Source organism: Mesoplodon mirus (genome assembly GCF_964341445.2).
Source record: "Mesoplodon mirus genome assembly, chromosome: 10".
In the NCBI taxonomy this organism is placed as follows: domain Eukaryota; kingdom Metazoa; phylum Chordata; class Mammalia; order Artiodactyla; family Ziphiidae; genus Mesoplodon; species Mesoplodon mirus.
Window position 1 is genome coordinate 39,940,028 of NC_138986.1, and position 27,492 is coordinate 39,967,519.

General features: G+C 37.5%; 1 protein-coding gene and 1 pseudogene across 2 annotated transcripts in view; one reads left to right on the plus strand and one right to left on the minus strand.

Annotated features, from left to right (window-relative positions):
• Positions 1 to 4,565, minus strand: part of LOC309811180 (matrin-3-like) — a 32,457-nt pseudogene extending 27,892 nt beyond the window's left edge. Inside the window, exons 1-2 of the transcript in view lie at positions 3,970 to 4,565; positions 2,106 to 3,756 (exon numbers count right to left, since the gene is read on the minus strand). The product of the transcript in view is annotated as a matrin-3-like (transcript). The remainder of the gene's footprint in view (positions 1 to 2,105; positions 3,757 to 3,969) is intronic.
• Positions 4,566 to 19,646: 15,081 nt separating this feature from the next.
• TBC1D32 (TBC1 domain family member 32) overlaps positions 19,647 to 27,492 on the plus strand; it is a 181,137-nt gene continuing 173,291 nt past the window's right edge. The window contains exons 1-2 of the mRNA XM_082633325.1: positions 19,647 to 19,783; positions 19,963 to 20,118. Of these exons, the coding sequence (XP_082489451.1) occupies positions 19,964 to 20,118 (155 nt within the window). The 5' untranslated portion in view covers positions 19,647 to 19,783; position 19,963. The remainder of the gene's footprint in view (positions 19,784 to 19,962; positions 20,119 to 27,492) is intronic.

A 27,492-nucleotide genomic window follows, 5' to 3' on the forward strand; every position in this document is an offset into this window, starting at 1 on the left:
CTACCTTGGAAAATTTACTACAGCGTGACAATAAGGTCTGACGCAGTGTTTCAGGCTTCTAAGATTTAAAATATTTTTGTCAATGGGCCACAGTTGAAAAACCAAAAGGTCACTCAAAGTAGATCAAGCAAAAATGTGATATATCTGCAGGCTACAGGGGAATCTCATGGAAAGTTCAGAATGAGAAGCCAAACCTCAGGAACAGAAAGTCAAGTAATTTTCTAGTTCTCCCTTTCCTTACTTCCCCATAAGTATTTTTTTCTATTTTCCTTTTGTAGATTGATCCTCTATGTTTATCTTCTCTCCTTTTGCTTATATTACTGAATTCAATTTATTAATTTACAAAGAGAAATATAACTCCCAAATGCCAGTGCATGTTTCCTCAATAGGCAAGCTTCAAGGTAAACCAAATTAATAAACGATAATTTGGTGAGCATGGGATCAGATGAGGTGAACTAGGTAGGTCTATATAACTTTCCAACAGCAGCCACTTCTTTGAAATTGTACCCCTCTCAGAGCACTTGCTAAAGTGATGGGTTTGGGTGGTCGTGTTTGTACTGTGTGATTCCATGATGGGTAGACAATTTGTATATAGACCTAATCATTCAGTGTCAGTGTTTAGAATTTGAACGAAGGGACACAGACATGAAATAGTTTGAAAACTGTGCATACTGTTCATTGACGAAGCCATGATCAGGGATGAAATCAGAGGGAAAAAATGGAAGTTTTGTTCACAGTGCTCCTTCTTTTTAAAAATAATCCTTTGCCATTTGGCCAGAAACTAGACAAGGCATAATGCACTGTAAGAGTAGTGCTATTATAAAGAAGAAGCACCATGATGGAAATCAGATACAGGCAATGTATTCAATACCAAATGGTAAAAGAGATAATTTTTTTTAACTCAGATCTTTAGTAGCAGTCTTTGGAACACTCTAGATTAAAAATATAATAATTTGTTAAAGCATGCAAAAAAGTGTAACAGTGAATAAAAACCACAACTGACAAATATATTGGTTAACATTTCAAACATGTATAACCAATGAACATGGCCCAGGTTTTTTTTTTTTTTCTTATTGGTACTCACTTCAGAAACTTGAATCCACAGATATAAGCAGTATATAACCAGAAAGTTACAAGTGGACACAGATTATACATGCAAATTCCTGTTCTCGAATGTCACATATGCAAGTGTATGAATTAGAAGCATGCGTCTAAGATTATGGCCAAACTTTTTTTAAATGCAGAAATGTAAAATTACATCTTGAAAATATGAAGAGATGGTCTATACACTTCAAAAATCAAATGTTGCTTATACCAGATATATGACAGCTACAGGATTTAAGCGACAAGCAATAAGATCTCAAGAAATTGATACTGGTCAAAGAGAATGGGAATATTTTTACATTTCACTGAAAAATACATTGACTACTAGAATATGAAATCTAGCAGGAACTTAGGGGAAAAATTACAAAATCTAAAGCCAATTACTTAATACTTAATTACTTAATTACCTAAACTACAGCATGACATTAAAAGAAAACTGCACCTTCATTTTAATTACCAATCTCACATTAATGAAGTTCTCAAAAAATGAAACAAAACCAAAAATGCTTCAGACTCCAAATGAAAAGTCTGCAAGGTTCAGATTAAAATGTGGAACGTTTTAAATGAAAGTAATAAAAATACAATTGGTTTTGTTCTTTATTGAATGGAATCAAAAGTTTTGACATTTCTTTGAAGCTTGGAACTACTAAATTTCATTTCTCTGAATGTTTCTATGTATCTTTCTTAGTGGTGCAAGTGTCTTAAATAGCATATGAAGTCAGTCTCTACAAAGTATTTCTGTCTGTTACCATTTTGATAAAACAAAAACAATTCTTCGTTAACTTAACCATATATGTATTTTTGCTATAACACTTAACACTTGAACAGACGTCTATTATTTTTCCACTGTAACAAAAGAGTACAATAGTTTTCTTCTATCTGTATTGTATATTTAAAAGGTTAACATTTAAAAACAAAGAACCATTATTTTCTTTGAAATCATTAAGCTTCTTGCACATCTTAAGCTTCCTTCTTCTGCCTGTGTTCTTCTGCCAATTTACTCAGAAATTTCAACAGGAACACTGGGCTGATATGGTCCAATTCTGTACTCATCTGTGATTGTATAGTCCTTGTTTTCATCACTGTGGCCATCTGCATTTTCACTTGTATCTTTGTTGGGATCATCAGCATTCTCAGCAGATTCAGCACCTGATTCTGTATTTTCCTAATTTTTAATTCCATTTTCCAGTGCTGCTTCATTTTCTTGGTGAAGTTCCTCAATCTTGTCCACCTTTTTAAGCTTTTTCTTCGCAGTTGCTGAAGCACTTGCATTTGCATCTTTTTTCACACAGCTTTGTCTGAAGTTTCCTTTTTGCCCTCAGATGCCACATCCCCTAAATTAGCAAGATCTGTCTCATCTCCCACTGAACTGCCACTTTCTAGCAGTGCTGCTGCTGCTTCTTCATCTACAAGTAGCTCATCTTCAGATTCAAGAAGTATGTTAGGTTCTTGTTCTGACTGGTCATCCTTTGTATCTTTTTCACCACCTTCACCTGACTTCTCTTCTTGTTCGTTACCTTCAGTTGTACTTTCAGTCTTCGGGGAACCATCAGTTTTGGATTTCTTATCACTTGGAGATTCTTTGCCATCTGGAGAGTAAGATCTCCAGGATTTATCTTTTTTCAGTAAGTCAATGCCTCTGTTGGGAGTCCTAAGTACCAATGTTTTGTATTTTTCAGACAGGCCAACTTTTACACATCTCCCTTGAAGCCAAAGGGCCTTTTTCAAACAGTGGTCAACCACTGCCATTGCATCTTCTCTGGTCTCCATCTCAATAAAGGCCTTTATTCTTTTATACTTCTAGGATAAATGAACTCTCACTGGCTTGCCAAATACTAATGCTGGTATAGCCATATAATAATCCACTGCAGCCTGAGCATCTTCTGTGGTCGCCATTTCAATAAATGCCTCATTAATTTTATTTAGAATCAGATGATTTGAATAACTCCAAATGGTTCCACCAGCTGTAATAGTTGATATCTCAAATTTTTTCCTTGCCAGAAATCCATGATGTGAGCAACTCGGCTAGTTCCCACCCTGCCCTTTTGCATGTGTCTTGGTCCTTGCAGGTTTCCATTTCCAGCACCCAGATTTCCTCTTGGTCCAACTGCTGGTCCCCCAAGATGAAATGAGGGAGGTGGAGGTCCCAGAATTCCTGGTGCTGGGTTTGTACATTGCTGCAACATGAATGGATCACCCATTGTGTGTCCTATATCATTGTTAGGGTTCCATTCTGGGTAGATTTCAAGAAGAAGCTGGCATCAACAACTGTGACTTGCTCCATTGATATGTTGACTCCACTCCTTATTAGAATGAACTGGCAAATCACATATAGAGCACAGATGGGAATAACCCTTTGGTAAGAGTCCATGGAAGTCTTCTATATTGCTACTTGGAGGAGCACCCCTTTTTTTCTCAAAGAGAGATCTCTCTTGTAAGGGGCCAGGACCATGTCCCATTCTCTCATACTCACTGTCAAATTTATGATAGTTACGTGAGGTCTCACTAAAAAAAGAATCATCCCTACACCTTTCTCCATCTCTTAATCTGTCATCTTCATAATCCACTCTGTCATAATAACCAGATTCTTGCGAACGACTTCCACGGTCATAATCAAGCCCTGGGTTGAAACTAGGACCACGATCATCAAAACTATCTCTTCTTGGGCTTCCCTGGTGGCACAGTGGTTAAGAATCTGCCTGCCAATGCAGGGGACATGGGTTCGATCCCTGGTCTGGGAAGATCCCACATGCTGCGGAGCAACTAAGCCTGTGCACCACAACTACTGAAGCTCACCCTCCATGCTCCACAATAAGAGAAGCCACTGCAATGAGAAGCCTGCACACCGCAACGAGGACCCAACACAGCCAAAAAACAAAAAACAAAAAACAACTATCTCTTCTAAAGTGCTTCTTTTCTTTCCAATCGTCCCTAGGTACTCTGTATGGTGGCTCCCATGTAGCAGATTTGCCATCTCTACCATAACTCAATGTAGGGCCTTCTTCAGTTCTCCTCCTTTCAAGTTGTAGAAGGATTGGGGGCAAGTTCTCAGGAGTAATCTTGTCCTCTGAATAACGATTCAGTTCATCTAAGTCTCTAGCAGACAGACCAAAGCTGGCCAAAATGTTACTGGTCTGGTATGCATCTCCACGGTGCTGAGAAGACAAAGGGAGGGGACCTCTACTTCCAATGTTAAATACAGAAATCAAATTATGGGAAGAAGTACTAGCACTGTGTACTCACAGTGCACTATGAGCTCCTTGTTGATTCAATGAAGAACTCATTCCAAGATTTGTCAAAGTAGCAAGGTGTGCAGTACCCTGGTTCATCCTTCCAAGAGATGCTGGCATACTTAAAGCCTGGGTAGCAGCAGCAAGAAGGCCTTTTCCTGCTGCAGACAGGTCACGCCCACGACCCTGCGAGTCGCTACCAAGAGATGACTGCTGGAATGACTTCAACATTGTAGAACTATCTCTTGTCTAGTTTATAGATTTAAAAAAAATTTTTTTAAAGATGGCTAAAAAGAAAGCTCAAACTAGAAAACTAGGTTAACTTTGCTTCAAAAAATGGTAACGCCAAGAAACAGGATCAATAAGGACTGTAGAATCTTCTTCAAGCTGAGAACCAGCAGACAACTCTCAGTCCCATTTCAGAACACGCCAGGCCCCTCCCCCTACTCAGCACACGCACATCACTCTCACTCTCAGCAGCGGTCATTGTTCTCTCGAGATAATTTTTAAACAGTGTTTGAAAAAGTGGGTTGAGAGTAGGAAAATAACTTACTGAATAACAACTTTGTGCCAGGAACTATGCTAGTTGCTTATGTGTCATCTCACTTAATCCCCACAATTCACGGCCCTGTGAATTAGGCATTATTCCCTTCCTTACAGATTAGGAAACTGATGTTCACTTGTTAGTGCCAGGAAGTTAATGACTGATGTTGCTGAAATACGAGCCCAGATCTGTCGAACCCCAGAGCCTGTCTTCTTTCTCTGTCATTTTCTTCCTGGCACAAGTGGGGAATTCTATTTAATATCCCTCAACATTATTATTCCTTTCATAAATATTTAGCTTCTCCCACATGCCAGGGGTAGTGCCAGACGTTATGGATACAAAAAAGGAGTTCTTGCTTCCTTATTTTAGTGACTGTTTTCCTCTTCTGAATATGGGAGTCCAGTCTGATAATCTCAGTTATGCTGGATGCAGGAAAGTGGGACTCAAAATGCCTGTCATTTTGTTCAGCAAACATTGAATTAAATAGCAAAACAAACAATTAAGGGTCACACCCATAGAATAAACAAAGTAAATTAGACAAAATTTTATGAATGCCCTTTTGTCATTCAAAAAAATAGCAAATGTCTTTAAGATTAATATGACTTTATCTGAGTAATCTCAGCTATGTGTACTTGGCACAAATTCTGAAGGCATTATGGGTTTCTGTCTGGCATTTTGGAAACATACATCAAACGGACTGTAAAAGAATACTATGATCTCTCAGGAACGCTGGAACATTACTGTGTTATTTCTGAGAAGTGAGAGCCAATCATGAAGAACTTTGTGTAGGTGTTTGGAGTTCAAAACTTGATGTGTAACTGATTGGCATAATACGTGTTGGCACAGAGATAGTTTTTCCAGAAAAAAACGTAATAGTGTTTTCACCAAGAGAAATGACATCAGGGTGCAATGAATGCACTCTTTGGATATTTTTACCTACTGTCGGATATGTAGTATATGGCTTTTACTGGAAAAGGAAAAAAATCTTGGCATTGTCATTACTTTTTGAGAAAGGATTTAAAAATTGTTTAGAAAACTGGCCTTACTTCAAAGGGTACACTTAAGCTAGTTCTTGCATCCTGTCTGAAGAATCAGCAGCCTAGTTTGTTTTCATAATTCTTCAACTCATCTGCTTTTTTTCTGCTAACATGGCAGGCTGGGTGCCTGGACTGACTTGCCAATAAAAACACCTAAACAGTTCTCATAAAATATATTTAATAAAATTTCCTTAAATGCATCAGTGAACTAATAATAAGGTAAGAAAATTTCAGGCCTTATATAAGTTAAGTCAAGAGCTCAGAAAGGTAAGTTGAGAAATGGAACTGGCTTATTCCCTAACCATGTTTCTCCATGGCCCCACAGGATATGGCAACAGAAACAAAGCCCAAGACTTGTTCAAGATAAGGAGTCTAATAGGAAGACATGTCTCCCCTATAAAACTAGGACATCAAATGGCTAAATGTATAATGGTGAGCCAGGATTAAACCTACCCTCCCTACCTCACACCCCAGAAGATAACAAGGAAAATCAACTTTCTTGAACATAAGTTCTGTGCTGAGAAGGGTAAAAAGCTGTAACTGAGAATTTGAACCACAATCTGATTGGCAGGCTCAATATGTACTAGAGGTCCAGTATTAGTAATGAAGAAAAATAAATAAAGGAGATGTGGATTGGAAAAAAGCAAAGATGCCATTATTTGTGGATTTTATAAATAGACATGGAATAGTAAAAAAATTGAGAGATAAATTACTAGAATTAAAAAGAGATTTTAGTAAAGTTGCTGGATACAAAATTAATATGCATAAAGCAAATGCAATTCTATATGATTTGATAGTTTTGTTTGTAACGGTAAAAATAATGGAAACAACTCAAATGTCAAGAGTAGTTTGAACAAAAATGTGGTATAGGCAAAAAACAAATAGAATACAGTGGAAAAAAATTATTGGCAGCAACACACTTTCTTGGGTCAACCTCACAAATATGTGTATGAGAAAATGGAGCAAGTTATAGCATACTATATGCAGTAGGGTTCATTTAGATAAAGTCAAAAACAGGCAACACTTTACTTGTAGGTTAGGGATAAAACCTTTGATGGTGCAAAGATAAAGAAAAGTGAGGGCGAACTTCCCTGGTGATGCAGTGGTTAAGAATCTGCCTGCCAATTCAGGGGACACGGGTTCGAGCCCTGGTCCTGGTCCCACATGCTGCGGAGCAACTGAGCCCGTGCACCACAGCTACTGAGCCTGCGCTCTAGAGCCAGTGCACCACAACTACTGAAGCCCACACACCTAGAGCCTGTGCTCCACAACAAGAGAAGCCACCGCAATGAGAAGCCTGTGCACCACAAAGAAGAGTAGCTCCTGCTTGCCACAACTAGAGAAAGCCCACGCGCAGCAGCAAAGACCCAACACAGCCAAAAATAAAATAAAATAAATAAATAAGTTAAAAAAAAAGTGAGAGCATGATTATCATAAAAGTAGAGATAGTAAATATGGCTTTGGTAGGAGAAATTCTGAACTTTAATTTGGCATTGAATTTCACTGAAAGTGCTCTGAGAATTTCATCTTAGATAAACATGTTGTAGATTCTGGTTCTACAGACCTGTGTTTCACATGTTATCTTTTTATATCCTTACATGTAGTCATTTTACAATTAAAAATGTACATTTTTAATATAATTTTTATTTTTAAAAGTAATACATCTATGCAGTTTAAAAGAGCAAATAGTACAAGGGTTCTAATCAATAAGCACTAATGTTCAGCCCTATCTCTCTCAAACCTCAATACATGACTTCCTTGAGAGGTAAGCAATTTCAATACTTAATTTTTTTCTTCTCTTATTTACATCCATATTTTATTTTATTTTTAATTTATGTATTTATTTTTGGCTGCGTTGGGTCTTCCTTGCTCCGTGTGGGCTTTCTCTAGTTGCAGCGAGCAGGGGCTACTCTTCGTTGCGGTGCATGGGCTTCTCTTGTGGTGGCTTCTCTTGTTGCGGAGTATGGGCTCTAGGTGAGCAGGCTTCAGTAGTTGTGGCACGCGGGCTTCAGTAGTTGTGGCTTGCAGGCTCTAGAGTGCAGGCTCAGTAGTTGTGGCACACGGACTTAGTTGCTCCACAGCATGTGGGATTTTCCCAGACCAGTGCTCAAACCCGTGTCCCCTGCATTGGCAGGCGGAGTCTTAACCACTGCCCCACCAGAGAAGTCCAAGGCATATTCCTAACCACTGCACCACCAGGGAAGCCCTATATCCATATTTTAAATACAATATATTGCCTTTTTTTTCAACTTAAATCATATATTGACTTCCTAATATGGAAAACAAGGACGTAGCTCTATAATAATATATTTATACTCGCTATTTCATCTGCTTGTATAGCTATATCACAATTTTTGGTAAAATTTGTATCCATTATGTCTGTATTTGTGACATGGAAATACTGTTCAATAGCAAGCCAGATAGTACGCTATGATTATAATTATTTTTCTGTACAATGCTTTGTTTCTCCAGGAGTCAATGGTTGCCTTATTTGTTGTTATTATTGTGGCTGTGGTTGTGTTGTTGTTGGGTTTATTTTTATATATTCTTACCACTAATTTTCTCCAAACTCTCCAAGATCATTGCAAGCAAGATATGTCAATGTGATCAAACACTTCAGGTTAATTTCTCATTTCTAATTCTATTTTGTAGAAATCATTCTAGGACCACTGTGCCTTCGATTACAATTTGGTTGCTCTTTAGGACTGCCATTCTCCCTCTGCCATCCCAGCCTTATTCAGATATAATTGACATATAACATTGTTTAAGTTTAAGGTGTTCATTTAATACACTTATTTATTGAAAAATGACTGCTACCATAATGGTAGCTAACACCTCCATCACATCACATAATTACCATGTCTTTTTTTGTTGTGACATTATTCTGTTAGAAACTTTCAACTATATAATACAGTATTATTAACTATAATCACCATGCTGAACTTTGTACCCTTTGTCCACATCTCCCCATTTTCCCTATCTCCCAGCACCTGATAACCATCTCTCTACTATTTCTGGGTTCAGATTTTTTAGATTCCACATATAAGTAATATCATACAGTATTTATCTTTCTCTGTCTGACTTACTTCACTTAGTATAATGCCCTAAGGGTTCATCCATGTTGTTACAAATGGCAGGATTTCATCTTTCCTCATGACTCAATAATATTCCATTGTATATATACACCACATCTTCTTTATCCATTCATCCATTGACAGACACTTTTAGGTTGTTTCCATATCTTGGTTACGGTGAATAATGCTGCAATGAGCATGAGAGTGCAGAGCTCTCTAAGAATCTTTCGGGACTTCCCTGGTGGTCCAGTGGTTAAGAATTCACCATCCAATGCAGGGGATGGTTGGGGGAACTAAGATCTCACTTGCTGCTGGACAACTAATCTTGTGTGCTGCAACTACTGAGCCCGCGCACTGCAATTACTGAGCCTGAGCTCCACAACTAGAGAGAAGCCTGCACACTACAACGAAAGACCCCACATGCTGCAACTAAGACCTGACGCAGCCAAAAATAAATAAATAAATAAATATTTTTTTAAAAAAGAATCTTTCAATTCCTTTGGATAATACACAGAAGTGGGATTGATGAATCATATGGTAGTTCTATTTTTGATTTTCTGAGGACTCTTCATACTGTTTTCTATAGTGGATGAACTAATTTACATTGCCATCAGCAGTGCACATGGGTTCCCTTTTCTCCACAACTTCACCCACACTTGTTATCTCTTGTCTTTCTGATGATTGCCATTTTAATAGGTATGACATAATATCTCATTGTGGTTCTGATTTGCATTTACATAATGATCAATGATGTTGATCACCTTTTCATGTATCTGTTGGCCACTTGTATGTCTTCGCTGGGAAAATATCTATTCAGTTCCTCTGCCCATTTTTTAATTGGTTTGCTATTGAGTTTTATGAATTCTTTATGTATTTTGTATATTAATCCCTTATCAGACATGATTTGAAAATATTTTCTCCCATTCTGTTGGTTGACTTTTCATTTTCTTGACTGTTTCCTTTGCTGTGCAGAAGCTTTTTAGTTTGATGTAGTCCCACTTATTTGTTTTTGCTTTTGGTGTCATATACAAAAAAAGTAATCTTTGCCACATCTTGTGAAGAAGCTTTTCACCAAATTTTCTTCTAAGGGTTTTATGGTTTTAGCTCTTATGTTTAAGTCTACAATCCATTTTGAGTTAATTTTTGTGAGTGGTATAAGATAAGGGTCTAATTTTATTCTTTGCATGTGATTATCCATTTCCCAACACAATTTATTGAAGAGCCTGTTCTTGGCTTTTTGTTAAATATCAGTTGACTGTACTGTGAGGGCTTATTTCTGGGCTCTAGATTCTTTTCCACTGGTCTATACTATTTTTATGCCAGTACCATATTGTTTTGATTACTATAGCTTTGTAGTATGGTTTGAAATCAGGAGTGTGATACCTCCAGCTTTATTCCTTCTCAGGACTGCTTTGGCTATTCAGGGTCTTTTGTGGTTCCATACAAATTTTAGGATTGTTTTTTCTATTTCCGTGAAAAATGAGTTGGGATTTTGATAGAAATTGTAGTGAATCTATAGATGGCTTTGAGTAGTATGAACATTTTAACAATATTAATTTTTCTGATTCATGAACATGGGGTATCTTTCCATTTGCTTGTGTCTTCTTCAGTTTCTTTCGTTGGAGTCTTACAATTTTTAGTGTATAGATCTTTCACTTCCTTGGTTAAATTGATTCCTAAGTATTTTATTGTTTTTGATGCTATAGTGAATGAGACTATTTTTTTTAAATTTATTTTTCAGATAATTTATTGTTAGAGCATAGAAACACAACTAATTTCTGTATGTTGAGTTTGTATCCTGCAACTTCACTGAATTTGTTTATTAGTTCTAACAGTTCTTTTTTTGGTAGAATCTTTAGGATTTTCTATATATAAGATCATATCTGCAAACAAAGATAATTTCACTTGTTCCTTTCCAATTTGAATGCCTTCTATTTCTTTTTATTGCCTGATTGCTCTGGCTAGGATTTCCAGTACTATGTTGAATAGGAGTGGTGAGAGTAGGCATTGGAGCACAGTTGTGCAGGCCAGTGACAGAAGACAAAGCCTGATCCAGGCCCACGAGCAGTGGTGCGGCCCTGGCTGTTGGAATGCTCTCCCATGTCTGCACATGTGCACTGCAGTGGATGTTGATGACAAGTGTCAGGCTGGCAGTGTGAAAGTGCACAGCTGGAGGGGCTAGCCCCAAGTTTGCAGATGGTGGTAGGAGTCAACTGTAGGGATCTAGGCTGTCATCTTGCATTAGAGCTGCACTGCAGGGAGGTCTGCAGCAGCTGTGTTATTGTTTTTTTTTTTCATTAGTAAAATCTGCCGTGTTTGCAGAGCAGGTCACTGTAAACCACAGTCTCTCCTACTGCATGGCTACAATTGGTAACCTCTGTTTCTCTTCCTTGTCCCTAGCCATCTCTATTGTTTCTATGCATGTCTCAGCTTTGCTGAGTCTGGGTGGGGTGAAATTGAAAGGGGACCTTCATGTGGTGCCCCAAAAGATGGGGCAGCTGGTCGCTCATTCCACTCTTCCTTTCCTGGTGAGGGTAACTCTTTCTAGCTGGGAAGTTCCCTCTTGTTGCTGAGCAATGACAGCTTGGAGGAAGGGATGATGCAGGCAAAATGAAGCTATCTTCTTTCTTTTTTTGTGCAGTTATTCTCAGGGTTTTTGTTTGTTTGCTTGTTTGTTTGCTTTCCTGTGTTGCTAAAGTTGGACTCCAGAGCTCTCCCAGAGCTCTTTTTGTTTGTGGGTAGCTGGGGTCTCACTCCACTCTATCAAGTCTGCCATTCTGATATTTCTCTTTGCCATCATCCAGATCATTCCCTTAGTTCTCTTCTGTACTCATTCATTCATTCATTCAACAAATATTCTAGAAAGCTATGCACCAGGCAGTATTATGGATACTGGAGTTATATCAATGAAAAAAGATGAAGTCCCTGCTTCTATAGAGCAAAAATTCCAGTAAGAGAAGCATAACATGAAAAAATATAGTAGGACGTTAAAGTAGAAGTTTCTACTGAGTCACTAAAGTACATTAGATATGAAATTCCAAAATGAAATAAAAGATCGATATTAAAATTTTCAAAGGAGAGGCTTCCCTGGTGGCGCAGTGGTTGAGAGTCTGCCTGCCGATGCAGGGGACACAGGTTGGTGCCCCGGTCCGGGATGATCCCACATGCTGCAGAGCGGCTGGGCCCGTGAGTCATGGCTGCTGAGCCTGTGCGTCCGGAGCCTGTGCTCCGCAATGGGAGAGGCCACAACAGTGAGAGGCCCGTGTACCGCAAAAAAAAAAAAAAATTTCAAAGGAGAGAGTTGAAAAGTTTTTGCATGATTCTTTACCTGCTTAGGGAATAATCAGTGTAACAGTTGGAGATAACTTTGTGATGAATGGTTAGAAAAGCGTATTTTTTTTAATATAAGAGAGTAAAGATCTCTCTTTACTGAACACTAGTTACTTTATTGATATTTGGCAGAGATCTAAAGAAAGTAAAAAGATCAGCTATATGAATATCTGAAAGTGAGAGCATTCCAGCCAGAGGGAAAACATCAAAGGCCATGAGGTAAAAGAATGCTTAATGCATTTTAGGAATAGCAAGAAAGCTTGTAAGCATCAAAGTGGCTAGGGGAAGGTGGAAGATTAGATGCAAATGAAATCAGAGAGGGAGCAGATGATGTCTTGACTTGGGGTAGTATCACTGGATGTTGTAAAATACAGACAGATTCTGGACATGCTTGAGAGTAGAGCTGGCAGAATTTCCTGAAAGCCTGGGTATAGTATATGACTGAAGGAGAGGAGTCAAGGATAATTTAAAAAATTTAGGCTGAGCAATTGGAAATGAGGGTGGGTCATTTACTGAGATGGGAGAGACTCAGGAAGTGAGAGGAGGAAGAGTGTTTTCTTTCTTTTCAAATAAAGAAAATTATTTTTTTTATTTTTGGGGAAGAGTATTTTCAAAAGTTGGATTTGGAAATGTTAAATTATTAGAGTCCTATCATTTATCCAGATGGAAATGTCCAATAGGCAGTTGCATATAAAAATCTACAGTAAATGTGAAATGTTAGGGCTGGGGATAAAAGTGAGGGAGTCATCATGGTATACTTGGTATTTTAAAGTCATGGCTCATTTAAGTCTTTGTAGAGTATAGCTGCCTGAGTTTGGAAACCTATGTCTTCTGACTCATTTCACTCTTCCAAAACAAATAAGGTTTCTCTCTTGAGAAACCTTAACATCTCACTAAACTCATGCCTGTATTCCTTGTACACCAAAGGTTTTTCCTCTGAGTATATCTGCCTATGTCTCATGAGGTCTAATTTCAGGGTAAGACCTCATTCACACTCAGAGGACACAAACTTCTCCCTTGACTGTTTCTTGGTGTATAATGAAGCTTGAGCTATCAATAAACACTTGTCCACTCAGAACACACATAAGGCCTCCACCCAACTCTGTCTTCTTTTACAATGTAGCTCGACTTATGGAAAATTCCTATCTACATGAACTATAAGTATTCTTAAATTATGCTTCCTTGCATAGAACAAGGTGAGATTTCAAGCTAAATCCTTACCCACAACTTCTAAAGATTCATCCCAGAACTGCCAGCCTATGTTTGAGTAGGTGAACCCTCACTTATAGTGTACAAACAGAATAAACCAAATTCTCTGTTATCTCTTCTCAACATTCTCTTTGTCCTTGGGGGTTTATGTCTTTTGTATTTCTTTATCCTCATTTTAGTGGGGTTTCTGGATAGAGCAGGAATAACTGCATATGTTCAAGTTGCCATATTTAACAGGTTAAGTAATTTTTAAATCATAAAAATCCAGTAAAATGCTTCTTATAGGGTGTTGCTAGTTATAACAAATGTATTTTGTACAGGCAACTTTGCTTAATAGCAAAATGTTTCTTAAAATGATTTTTTAAAAAAGGCTTTAAAAATTACTCAGTGCTTACTGTTGGTAGTCTAACAGTACTTGCGACATTTTACTATAATTTTGTAATTCACTAGAATATTGTATTATGGAATTTTGTTAGTAATTTCTTTATATCTGTATTAGAAAAAGGATAACAGTTTTTACAGAAAACCTCAAGTTACCAAATTCTATTAAATTGATTCTTCTTCCAATTCAAATGTTACTTTAGTGCCTTTCTATCTTTAAAATGTGTTATCCTAATGTTCATAGTTAGTATAAATAGGAAAAGTACCTGGAAAAAGAAAGGATATGCTTAATTTTATTGTTGAGGACATATATAAATAAATTCGAAACTGCCACTAAAAATATTAAATATTACAGAATACAAAGGCTATTTTAAATCTGTATATGAAAAAACTGACCTGGAAAACAAAAAAGTTTCAAAAGTAATAATGGGATAAACAGAGGCAGCTGAAGAATTTGAATTAGACTATTATAGCTTCACTTAGATAATGCAAGTATTATATGCCAAGATTACAAGAAAATCACCAAAACTACTATGGACAAATAATTGAACTGAACAGACTCTCCAAACGCTGATTCTTAGAACTGGAGGAAATCATTCAAGATAATATGTAGCACCTTGTCTAATTATTTATAAACATGTCTCCCTTACATGTTACATGTCTATCTCACCAGACTGTGAGCTACTGAGGACAGCAGACTTGTCTTGCCTATCTTAGTGTTCACTGATCCAAGCATAACATATAACAAAGTACCTAGCACATGGCAGATATCTTATATGTTTGATTAGGAGATGGCTAGTGAGTGATTTTATAGAGATGATCAGTGACTCTGGAAGAAGAAACAGAGTATATCTGCTTGACTCCTTTCTCTTTTTGATTTTTAGCCTCAGCCTATGTGCAGGATGCATGCATTCTGTTCTGCTTTCTGTCTACCTCCTTGGGGGTGGCCTGCTATTTTATAGCTATACAAATGGCTGGGTGGGTAAAGGCTAATTTAGCAGTGAAATATTAGCAAGCCTGTTGTGCCACAAACATAAGTCACATTTTTCAATTAAACTTTTAATGAAGTTGGTATTTTATCTTCAGCTTTTGGACTCCTATGTTTGCCTCTCAGTTCTGACCTTGGGTGGGAAAGAGGAGCGCTATTTATTGTGACTCCATGTACTACCAACTCTAAAAGGGCGTTCTGCTTGTAAAATGAAAGTATAAATATGCATTAATAAAACTAAAATAGTGTAGTAGAACTTATAACAAAAAGCAAGTGCTTCTGCCTCATTGCTGCCCCAACCCCACTGGAGTTTCAACCTCTCAGAGGCAACCATATTCAAATGTTTGTTTTTAATTTTCTTGATAGTTTTCTCATTAATTCAATATAATATAACCATGCCATTATTTATCAACTTATCAACTTTAGACATAATCCACTGGCTTTCTTCTATAGTGCAGGAGGATTTAGTGCACTTATTCTATCCCTGGACTAAGAATTTGTTAGGCCTAGCATTATATATACTAATATGACAATTATGGTAGAAGGAATTTTCATCTGTAATTGTAAGATATGTGTGTATTGCCTAATATATAATCATGCAATGCACATTACAGACACTCAGTAAACAGAGTGAATGTATACAATTTTAGGTTCAAACTTTTCCACTTAAAATGTGAATAATTCCCCTGTTATTGAACATTCATAGGAAACATATTTTTAAATGGCTGATATTAACAGCATATGTCTGTGCGATAATTTATTTAACCTTCAACCTATTATGAAATACTTAGGAGGTTTTCCAGTTTTTTAAAGTTACAAATAACCTGTCTGTAAACATCCTCATAATAAATCTATCAACTGCATCTCTGGTCCTTGGAGTAGATTCTTAGAAATAAAATTACTGAGTCAAAAGTTCTTGATATATATTGCCAGTTTCATTTCCAAGATTTTGCTTATATGTACTCCTTATAATAAAAGAGTAATCATTTCACTGCATATTGTTCAATCCTAAATATATATATGCTCTAGAGCTCTGCTAATTTTGTAAATTGGTTACCTTGTTTTAGCTTGCTTTTTTTTTTTTTAACCAGTGTGGCTGAAGATTTTTTCATGTCTATTATTCATTATTACATAACACTTTAATTTCATCAGTTTAATACTTGGCTATATCACTAATTTAAACTTTTTAATACTTCAGAGGATTTTTTTATAAATTAATTTGTTTTAGCATTACTGGCTAGTCTTTACATGAAAAAAAATCCCAAAGGAAACTTGTATTTTAAACATCAATTTGTTTTAGCATTATTGGCTAGTCTTTACATGAAAAAAAATCCTAAAGGAAAGCAATTTTAAGGATTAGCAAACTGGGCTTCCCTGGTGGCGCAGTGGTTGAGAGTCCGCCTGCCGATGCAGGGGACACGGGGTCGTGCCCGGGTCCGGGAAGATCCCACATGCCTCGGAGAGGCTGGGCCCGTGAGCCATGGCCACTGAGCCTGCGGGTCCGGAGCCTGTGCTCCGCAACGGGAGAGGCCACAACAGTGAGAGGCCTGCGTACCGCCAAAAAAAAAAAAAAAAAAAGGATTAGCAAACTTACTGAAAGTTCACAGTGAAGCAAAAATTAGCTGCATGGCCTATTGTGTGCCATGGCATCCTCTACAGAGTCTTAGGGAGTTTTGAATGCAGGAGGCATTGAGAAAAGATGGTCAGAGGCAGTAGAAACAGAGATGATAAAAAAAGATAAACCGAGTCACGAAAATGATAGGATTATTACAGTCTGAATAACAAGTAATTAGGTTGGTACAACAGTTTCTGGATATTTTGAGAGGCTTTTGTATCTTTAACAATGATAAATGATATTTCAGGCCTGCATAAATGCTAACTGTGTATTGCTGAGACAACTGTATTTTCTTTACCTGTATCTTGCAATCCAAAAAAGCAAATCTAAAAAAAAAAAGATTTTATTCAACTCTGAAGTGCATCTTATTCAAGGATATTTTGTAAGAACATGTGCAGAAACTTTCTCCGGGAAATTAAAGACTTTTGGAGAGACTGGAAGTTTTGCTTACTTACTTTACATTTAAAATTGCTATATCTTCCTGTTGAATTAATATTTTAAAATTATGAAGTGACATGCCATATTCCTAACATCTCTTTTTCTTGTTTCATTTTTGCTGACACAAATATAGCTTCAACAACTTTTTCTTGGATAATATTCACCTGGTTTTTCTTTCCTCACCTTTTTAATGTTAACGTTTCTATGTTTTTAGGGTTTTTATAAATAGCATATAGTTAGCTATTTTAAAATCTAATCTGACAGTTCCTTTAAGTGGAGGGTTGAGTTCATTTAAATTTTTCAATGTTTTGTACATTTTCTATCATGTATCTTTGTATATTTTAAGTTTTTCCCATTTTTCTTTCTTTCTTTTTTTTTTTGTGGTACGCGGGCCTCTCACTGTTGTGGCCTCTCCCCTTGCGGAGCACAGGCTCTGGACGCGCAGGCCCAGCGGCCACGGCTCATGGGCCCAGCCGCTCCGCGGCATGTGGGATCTTCCCGGACCGGGGCACGAACCCGTGTCCCCTGCATCGTCAGGCGGACTCTCAACCACTGCGCCACCAGGGAAGCCCTCCCATTTTTCTTATGCTTCTGTTTTCTTACTTGATATTTTTTTCAAATTGATTGGGTTTTTTGTTTTTCTCTCCTTAAATCTCCTTATATCATTTTCCCTCCATTTTTTGAATTTAAGTTCTCTATATCTAGTCTTTTAATGGTTACATCTGAAATTTCACCATACCTGACCAAGTTTAATATCTTAAACTTCCTTCAGAAAAATTCAAGGATTGCAGAATACTTCAACTTATCATTATATTTCCTACTTACCCAGGGTTGTTTATAGTATTTTAATACTATGCATTTCACCTTCACAAATTAGAATATTATAAATTACTTTTTTATACAGACAATATTTATTGAGGTTTATTTAAGTACATTACTCCCCTCACCCCCTTCTTGGCTAACTTTCCTTTTTGAATATCAGGTATTCTTTTAAGGTTTTTTTCCTTCTTCCAAAGGTATATCCTTTAGAACAGTGGTTTTCAATCTGTGCAGTTCAAACCTCCCCCCATTGTTCCCAAGAAAGCAGTTTAGAAATATGTGGGGGACACTCTGTCATCACAATAATTTGATGGCATTTACTGGTATTTGTAATCTGAGCTAGGGATGCTGAACATCTTGAAATACACAGGACACTCTCCCACACAAAATAATTGTTCTGGTTCCCATATGACTTTCAACAGTCCTGCTGGACATTCATGTAGATTAAAAAGCTCTTGAAAAGTATCTGAGTCCATGAACTGATTCCAGTTATATAAAAATAATACTTGGCACGGTTTTAATACACTGACTTTTCTAGGAATGCAAAAACTATGTAAATAAAGAGTATATCTTATTTTGTTCTGAATTTTACCAATAATAGTCTACCATTTCAAAAAATTACATCGCTAATGGCTATGTTAATCCTGGTGTTTGAGTTGCCAATATAACTCACCTGTGTTAGTCTGAAAATGAAGTTGTCACGTGCTGGTGATTCTACGCACATACAGGTATTGGCTTTTATAGCTTTGCCCACAAATAAAGGTACAAGTATGCCTACTCTGCCAGTTTGTTTTTTTCTTAATGTGGTAATAAGACAACCAAAATTGAGCATATATTTCACCAAGAAACATGCTGCTAGAGCTGGCAAAGATATATCATACTTTTGCTCCTGGAAGTAGCAGCATAGACAAAGAAGTCATTGATCCTGGCTAACATGTAAAGTGAATCAGATGTTGTTGGACCAGGGGCATAAAATATAAAGCTGGATAAGGGAGAATTTATTGACATTGAACCACAGATCAGTGATTTGGGATTGACTATTCTGTAGACACCAGGATCTGATCCTAACCAACACTGATGGGTTGGTACCTTGTAGCTTGGACATGACCATGGACTCCGGATTTACCTAGATTGGAAACTGTATGAAGGACCATGATTATCCATTGCAACTTCCTGCAGAGTGATCTTTATATTTGATATCTTACGATTCAGTTCTGGAATCCCATTCTGTTCTACTACTTTCAAGACAAACCTCTAATCCCTTAAAAGTGCCAAATATGACCCTTTCCGATGTGGTCCATTTACGTCTCTAGACCCCTCACCTCCTCTTTCTAATTCTACAAATTGAAGTACCGGAATATGCTACACTCTCTCAGGTCCCTACCCTTTGCACGTTCAGTTTGTTTTCTCTTCACTTCTTTCCTTGACTCTTCTTTTGGGTTAAAAGGTGATTCTAGGTTTCCACAGCACCTACCTGGCGCATTTCTCTATCATAACACTTAATTGCACTGTGTTGTAATCGCTGACTTCTTGTTTGTTAGAATGTGAGAGCGTCCTCTTCTTCACAGCTCCTAGCAAGGTGCTTGGTAAAGGGTAGGAGTCAATAGGTGTTAGCTGTTTGAAGGAAAGAGCATTGCAACACTTCAATACCATTCACTCAATTAAAACTTTTCAAGCTGCTTTCAGTTTCACTTCTATTATCTTTCTTTTATTGACCCCTTCCTCCTCCTACCCTTTTCTTCCTCCCACCTACAACCCTTTCAGCGAGCGCACCTGAAACTTCCTCTAAGAGCGCGGGCAGGTTGTCAAGTGCCCCCCCTCCCACCTGGAAAATCACGTCAACGTGCGGACGTCACGCGTAGCGGTGACGTCCCGTCGTCAAGCCCACCCGCAGAGCCTTTGGGATCTCTTTTTTGCTCTTAGTCGGTGCAGCTTGAATCCTCTTGGCCCGGAAGGGCGGCAGCGACGAGTTCCAAAGGCGGGACCTCGAGGATTCTTGTTTCCCCAACGCAAGGTAACTTGTTTTTCTGAACGACGCGCCGGCAGCCGAGGGCCCGCCCCTAAGCGCCTGCCGCAGTCTCCCGGGGAACGGCGCTGTGCGCCGGTGGGGGCTGGGTGGGGACGCGCGTGCGCAGGGTGCGGCGTTTGCTGGGACCCTCAGCAAAGGACCCTCAGCGTTTGATTCTGACACAGGATGGCCCATTTCTCCGGCGAGGTCGAAGTGATGCTGCAGGCCATGCTGAGGCAGTTGTTCCAGAGCGTGAAGGAGAAAATCACGGGGGCTCCCTCCCTGGAGTGCGCCGAGGAGATCCTCTTACATCTGGAGGAAACTGATGAAAATTTTCACAAGTAAAATTCCTTTTGATTTCTTGAGCAAACAAACCAGCTGATCCAGAAAATATCAAAATGTAGTTGGATAAAGAATGTTCACTTGATTGTTGTCAAAATAGCGCCCAAGTTGGAGGTTCATGATTTCCTTTATTTACTCAGATACCGAATTTATTTTATATTCTTTACTTGTTTTCCAAACCTTATGCTTCCTCTGTGTTTTTACTGACACAACCGACATATCCTAATATTTTTTTCTCCTGGGCAACATAGTAACGTTAGTTGTAAATTATTCTTGTTCATTTGAGAGTAATTATATCATCCCAAGGGATTTCTGTCACTGTACCTCAAAAGCATTGAGTTCCCAAGATCCCTGTTACTTTGCTGATCTGATCTTTCAGTGGCTGCACCAATTATGCATTTTGAGCACGACAGGAACACTCAAGTGAGATTAACTTCCTATGGAATAGCTTAAGTTCCTACAGAGGGATAAGGTGCATACTCAAATGCCTGTGATAATGTCAGGAGTATAAGTGCTGTAGAAGTACAGAGTGTTCTGGGTTTGGGAGCAGTAGATAGCAAGTTTTACCTATAGGAAGGTAGGCAGATTTACCAGTTGAGGTAAATTTTGAAGGGTATGTTCCTCTAGAGATGTGTGTTTTTCTTTTGATTTGAGTCATGTGTAATTTAAATTAAGCCTCTCCATCGAAAAGTTTACCTCCAGGTGCCTCAATTTATTAGTAGTAGTAATGATTTTTTTTTTTTTTTTTTTTTTTTTTTTTTTTTTTTGCGGTACGCCAGCCCCTCACTGTTGTGGCCTCTCCTCTTGCGGAGCACAGGCTCCGGACGCGCAGGCTCAGCGGCCATGGCTCACGGGCCCAGCCGCTCCGTGGCATGTGGGATCTTCCCGGGCCGGGGCACGAACCAGTGTCCCCTGCATTGGCAGGCGGACTCTCAACCACTGCGCCACCAGGGAACCCCCAGTAATGGTATTTTTAATTAAGTGTTTGCCTTTCATTTTGATCTCACAGAAGATGACATTTAACAATTTTCTTGTTATGTTATCTTTACTGACTTTTGTATGCCCTGAAGTTCTTATCTGGAATTCCTACCTGCTTCATATGTGGGCATCAGGGGATCCTTGAGCCCTTTAATATTCTGTACAAAAGTTTGTGTTTACTTGCAGTTTTATGGGGGGAGCATTACAGTTTTCACCAGATTCTCAAGGGAGTTTTAAGAAGTGTGGAAGGAAATTTTTGTTAATTAGTATTTCTGGTTATACGTATGCTTTCTTTTGTATTTCCATGATTTTCCTGTTTATTCATTAAGTCCACTACTAAGAGCTGATATTGCATGATAATATTCTTTATTTTGGAGATACCAGAGACCAGCTTTTATTGGTTAGCTATTGATTTATTACTTAAACAGAGGAATATAGAAAAACGGCAACTTTCTCAAATTCAGTTTTGGTTGTTAATGTTTATTGTACTCAGATAACACTTATTTACCTCAAACAAATCCACATCAAGCATTAAATTTGGGGTTTAATTTCTGGTTTTTATCTCACATGTAAATACTTGTTTAAAATATTTTCAGATTATTGAGTTTTTGCTAGGATCATATTCTGGGAATTTGTCCATTTAATCTAGATTTTCAAATTTATTTGTATAAAGATTTTTGTTAATATCCTATTACTTTTTAAATATTTCCAGTATCTATAATTGTCCCCTTTTTATTCTTTTTTTTAAATTTATGCCTTTCCTCCTTTGTTCTCCATCTGTTCTGCTACAGGTTTATCTAGACTAATTTTGTTAGTCTTTTCAAAGAACTAGCGATTAACTTCGATTTTCCTTTCTATTATGTATTTATTTTATGGTTTTTAAAATTTCTGCTCTTCTTTTTTCCCTTCCTGGGACACTTTTTAAAATTTGTGATGAATTTTTAACTCATTTATTTGCAGCTTTTCTTCTTTTTTTAATGTAAACATTTAAGACTACACATTTGCCTATAAATATTGCTTTAGCGGTGTCAATTTTTAAATGCTTTTCAAGTTAAAGTTGGATCATTCTGGTTCCTTTCAGCAGTGTAATGACTATTGTATTAATTTCAACTCTTCTTCAACAGTTTATTAGATAGATTAAAGGCCTGCCGATTAATTGCATAGTTAATATTTACTATTTAATAAAGAGATTTACTTGTGACCTACCTAAAAAACCCCAGACACATTCAAATTATAAAAGTTTGTAGTCTTAAAAGTAAGATTTATAATTCTAAAAGTAGTTTGAGTAATTTTTAGTCTTAAAAATATAGATAATAAAATTCATGTGTTAGCTGCACTAGCCTGAGATCTGCGTCTTAGGAGGAAGGAATTCCTTATGAGGGAGGAAAGAGGAGGAGATGCTTGTGTTTGGTATTTTCATAGTATCTTACAGTCTCAGAGTTTGATGAGATCCTAGCTGTCAGTCCAGGTACTCATATTTTCATTTGTCTTTCTATTCACTGACCTAACTCTCCTTGAACACTAAATGTTCTTGAGTCACTTAGGTATATGTTGCTTCCCGAAGTGTTTCATGCATCAGAATTATCTGTCATCCCATCTCCACTATCAGAACATTGGTTCCTTAAATCCACCTGATGTTGTCCTGGTATAACAGCAAGAAAAATAATCTTATTAAATAGTTTTATAGGGGAAACTGGTATCTCTAGGCTATTGGCATTTTTGTAAGAAGCTGGTTGTTAAAACAATTGAGTCCATGAATGATGGAATTTCAGGTAGTATAATAAAGTGGGGGAAGAAAGCAGTCATTTGGGGAGAAACCATAGTGTAGGCAGAACGGCCCTATCTGGGGATTTGCCCCACAGTGCAGCTGCCCTAACCTATCTCTGCTTTCCGTAGCCTCTTTTATTTATTTTTTTACCCCAAACTGTACACTTTCTCTAAAAGATCCAAGCTTTCTTTCTTTTCTTTGAAAGTGGCAGCTAGGATTTGAGGCTTGTAGGAGGGGTGAGAGGTAGGGAAGAAGACATTGCTTTCATTATGTGTCTGTGTATTGTATAAATTTTTACACTTAGACTGGCTTCCTTTAAAAAAAAAAACCCAAAAAACAGCCCTGGTTTTCAGTCTTGGTTACACTAGGATTGATTGGAGTTTGTTTAAAAAAACACTGATGATGAACTTTAACCATAAGTGAATCCAAATTTCCTGGGGGGCTTGGCAGAGGGGGAGTGGTGGAGACTGGGCCTTGGTATTTTTGGAAAAACTCTCTAGGCGATTCTAATATGCAGCCAGGGTTGAGAACCACAGAGCTAGAAAATACTTACTTACATTTCAATGAGAATTGCTATATACATACATATATATATATCTATATATATCATTAGGGTTGCTAAGTATATAAATACTTAGCAACCCTAATGATTGTAACAGTCTCTAATGCAGAGCCTTTTCTTTGTAGCCCTCTAATCTGATATATTTTTGGTTTGATACAGAAGGAGCACAACTGTATTTATTGAATTGGGATTTTTTTTTTTTTTTTTAACAGAAGAATCTACCAGTGACTTTCTAAATTAGTGAACTCTAGTATGTTTAAGTGGTAACTTCAAGAAAACATCCATTATGTAAAGTGTTATCCCTGCATAGAAGAAATCGCTAAGAATTATATGTATGCTTCCATAATTAATGAATGCATTTAGTAACTGTTTATCATGATTCAGAGGCTTATTCTTTGACCTAAAAGGTTGTAAGTAGTATAAAATACTCATTCTTTTTTTTTAACATAGCTTTTTATACACTAATATATATAAAGTTAAGTTTATCATATAAGTCCTATAATCCTGAAATATAATCCATTTTAAGGATTCCAAATATCAGCATTATAATTCATAACTTAATAAGTTATCTTTTTAAAACATATCATTACTGATAATTTTTCTGTATATTATTGAAAAAGTTCTTGTTTAAATAGCTAAGAGGATGATTTCCTCAAACAAACTTGTATTAGATTTTTTTATGTCCTTATACTGTAATAGTAATCTCTGTATATTTTGATATCAACATTTGAACATGTCAGAAGTTCATCATGGGAAAAAAATCCTTAAATTTTCCTAGGTAATAAAGGTGAAGAAAGAAGAATGGAAAACAGTGAATGTTCTTTTACTCAACTTAATAAAATTTTCCTGTGTAAATGTGAAAATTTTCATATTTGTCAGAAGTAAAGCAGAATGATCAGACACATTGCTGTGTATTTTACTTCTAGGATTTTTTGGGGTATTGCCATGAATTCAGATGGTAAAAGAACCAACACAAAATGAATTATTGGATGGGAATTTGAAGACGTGGATTACTCTTACCCACGCAGTATAAGGGCCCACTTGAAGAAATGAGTATTTTCACTAATTTGGGATTGGAGACTCAGAGTTTTCCAATGATCAGTGAGTCAGTAGAGCATCCTAAAGTCATAGGCAGCCTGGTAGTCCTCCCACGATAGAGGACATGACCTCTCAAGAGATATTTTTTTCTTAAAAGATTCATTTGAAAAGAGCAGTAACCCATTAAGGCAAGATTCAGACTTGGGGTCCTTGGGTTAATTTAACTTGGCAAATGGACAAAAACTTTAAAGCATTTTGAATGGGGTCTTCAGGGAGATGTTATTGTGGTCATAGGTCAAAGTGATGTCATTAAAAAAAAAAGGGTGTGGTTATTTAAGTTCCCAAAGAACGGATTTAAAAATGTTCCCAGCATATTTGTTATTTACATCTGATGCTAAATAGTGGGGATTTTAAAAATATGTCTTTTATTTTAGAATGATATTGTCTTAACTTTCTTGAATATATTTTGTTAATGGGCTTGCATTATATTTTCTTACTGCCTTTGTTATGAAAATATCATTTTTGTTACTTACAGATTGGGCTTTAAACAAAGCAAACACAAAAGTTATATTTCTCAGTTAAATATTCGTATCTCCTAATTGCCTGATTTGTGGCACAGAGATAGGGCTGATGAAACTAAGGGACTAGGATAATACTGCCATTCCATAGTAGGTGTTGATGGTGGGATGTAGAATTCATCCTCAGAAAGGCTCTTCTTTCAATTTCAGGGAAATAACTCAGGCTTGCCCCACCTTCCATTTCGCACTGAATATCTCAGAGATGCCGAAGAAAACTGATGTGTCTGATTGACTAGCCTTGGGCAGGATTGTGAAGAGGCTCAGAATTATTTTTAGGGACTTTTCGTCTCTCTCTTCACTTTCTTCCACATTCACTGTTCTCTTCTCTTTCCCAGTAGTAAGAGACTGGCTGTGAGATCACACTGGGCTGAAAGGGTTATCTGGATCCTTTTCATTTTCAAAGTCATTTCAAAGAAAGCAGTGATACCTTTATCATATCTTGGCTGTGTAAGTTTTCACCATTTTGTATAAAATATACAAAGATTTGGTTTAGAAATACCCTAAACAAAAAAGTCAACATTTAAAATGGATGGATCTAATAAATTATAATATATAAACTATAATGGAAAAGATTATGGAAGAGAATATACATGTATATGTGTAACTGAATCAATTTTGCAGTACACCAGAAACTAACACAGCATTGTAGGGATCTGCTGATCACAGTTGTAAGACACTTAGGCTAGTTTAAAAGCTATCTGAATACAGAATCTGTATCTAGATCAGTGCTTCTCAAGTTATGGTACTAGGACCAGCAGCATTGGCATCAGCGTCAGCATCACCTGGGAACTTGTTAGAAATGCAAATTCTTGGGCCCACAGTATACCTGAATTTGACCTCTGAGAGTGGGGCCCAGCAATCTGTGTTTTAATAAGCCCTTCAGGTGATTCTTATCCATGTTATACTTTTTAAAAAATTAATTTATTTTTGGCTGCGTTGGGTCTTCCTTGCTGCGTGAGGGCTTTCTCTAGTTGCGGTGAGCAGGAGCTACTCTTCGTTGCAGTGTGCGACTTCTCATGTGGTGGCTTCTCTTGTTGCGGAGCACGGGCTCTAGGCTCCACTTGTTGTGGCATGTGGGCTCGGTAGTTGTGGCTCACGGGCTCTAGAGTGCAGGCTCGGTAGTTGTGGCGCATGGGCTTAGTTGCTCCACCGCATATGGGATCTTCCTGGACCAGGGCTCGAACCTGTGTCCCCTGAATTGGTAGGCTTATTCTTAACCGCTGTGCCACCAGGGAAGCCCCATGTTATACTTTAAGAACCACTGATTGATAGGTTGACCTAAGAGGGCCCTTGCAATTGTTTAGCTAAAGTTATGAAGATGTGAACATTAGTCTGATGGCAGTGGGAAAGGAAAGAGAAGTTGTGGAGGAAGAGTTTACAGAATTACAGAGCTTGGTAACTAATTAGATCTGAGGTGTAATAGAGAAGATTGTTTGAGGCTATACACAGGTATCTGATTGAAGGATGGTACCATTAACAAAGATATATGTCAGAAGAGAACGTGGTTTGTGATCGGGTGGGTAGGATGATAAATTTGGTATTGACTGTGCTGATTGATATGGTGAAAAATACATAAAGTAGCCTTGTCCAGTAGGTAGTTAATATATAGGCATACCTCAGAGATATTGCGTGTTTGGTTCCAGACCACTGCAATGAAGCAAATATTACAATAAAGCGAGTCACATGAGTTTTTGGGGGGTTTCCTAGTGCATATAAAAGCTATGTTTACACCATACTGTAATCTATTAAGTGCAATAACATTAGGTAAAAAAAAGTACATACCGTAATTAAGAAATGCTTGATTGCTAAAAATGCTAACCGTCATCTGAGCCTTCAGCAAGTTGTAGTAGTAACATCAAAGATCACTGATCACAGATTACTGTAACAATATAATAATAACGAAAAGGTTTGAAATATTGTGAGAATTACCAAAATGTGACACAGAGACACAAAGTGAGTAAATGCTGTTGGTGCTGATAGACTTGCTCTGATGCAAGGTTGGCACAAACCTTCGGTTTGTTAAAAACTCCCAATATCTGTGAAGCACAATAAAGTGCAATAAAACGAGGTATGCCTGTATAGGTCTATATTCTGGGGAGACATTTTGGCTGATGAAAGAACTAAAGGAATCACCTGTTTGTGTTGAGTCCGAAGTTGACACTTTGGGAGTAGAGAATATCCTTCTTTTTAATTTTGTTGTTTATAATGATTAAGTTTCTTGTCTATTGCCTCCTGAATTTAAAATAGTGGAATGAAGCAGACATGATCATTTCCAAGTTACAGATGGAAAAACAGACTTGTCCCAGGCCACTCCAGCTAGAGTGGTAGAGCTGGAGCTGGCATTCAGGCCGTTTTGGCTCTGAGCCTGTACTTTTTCTATAATACTACATGGTTTCATGTCAAATATCTCTACTTGACTTTTGGAGCCTGCATCGTCTATGGCAGGCCT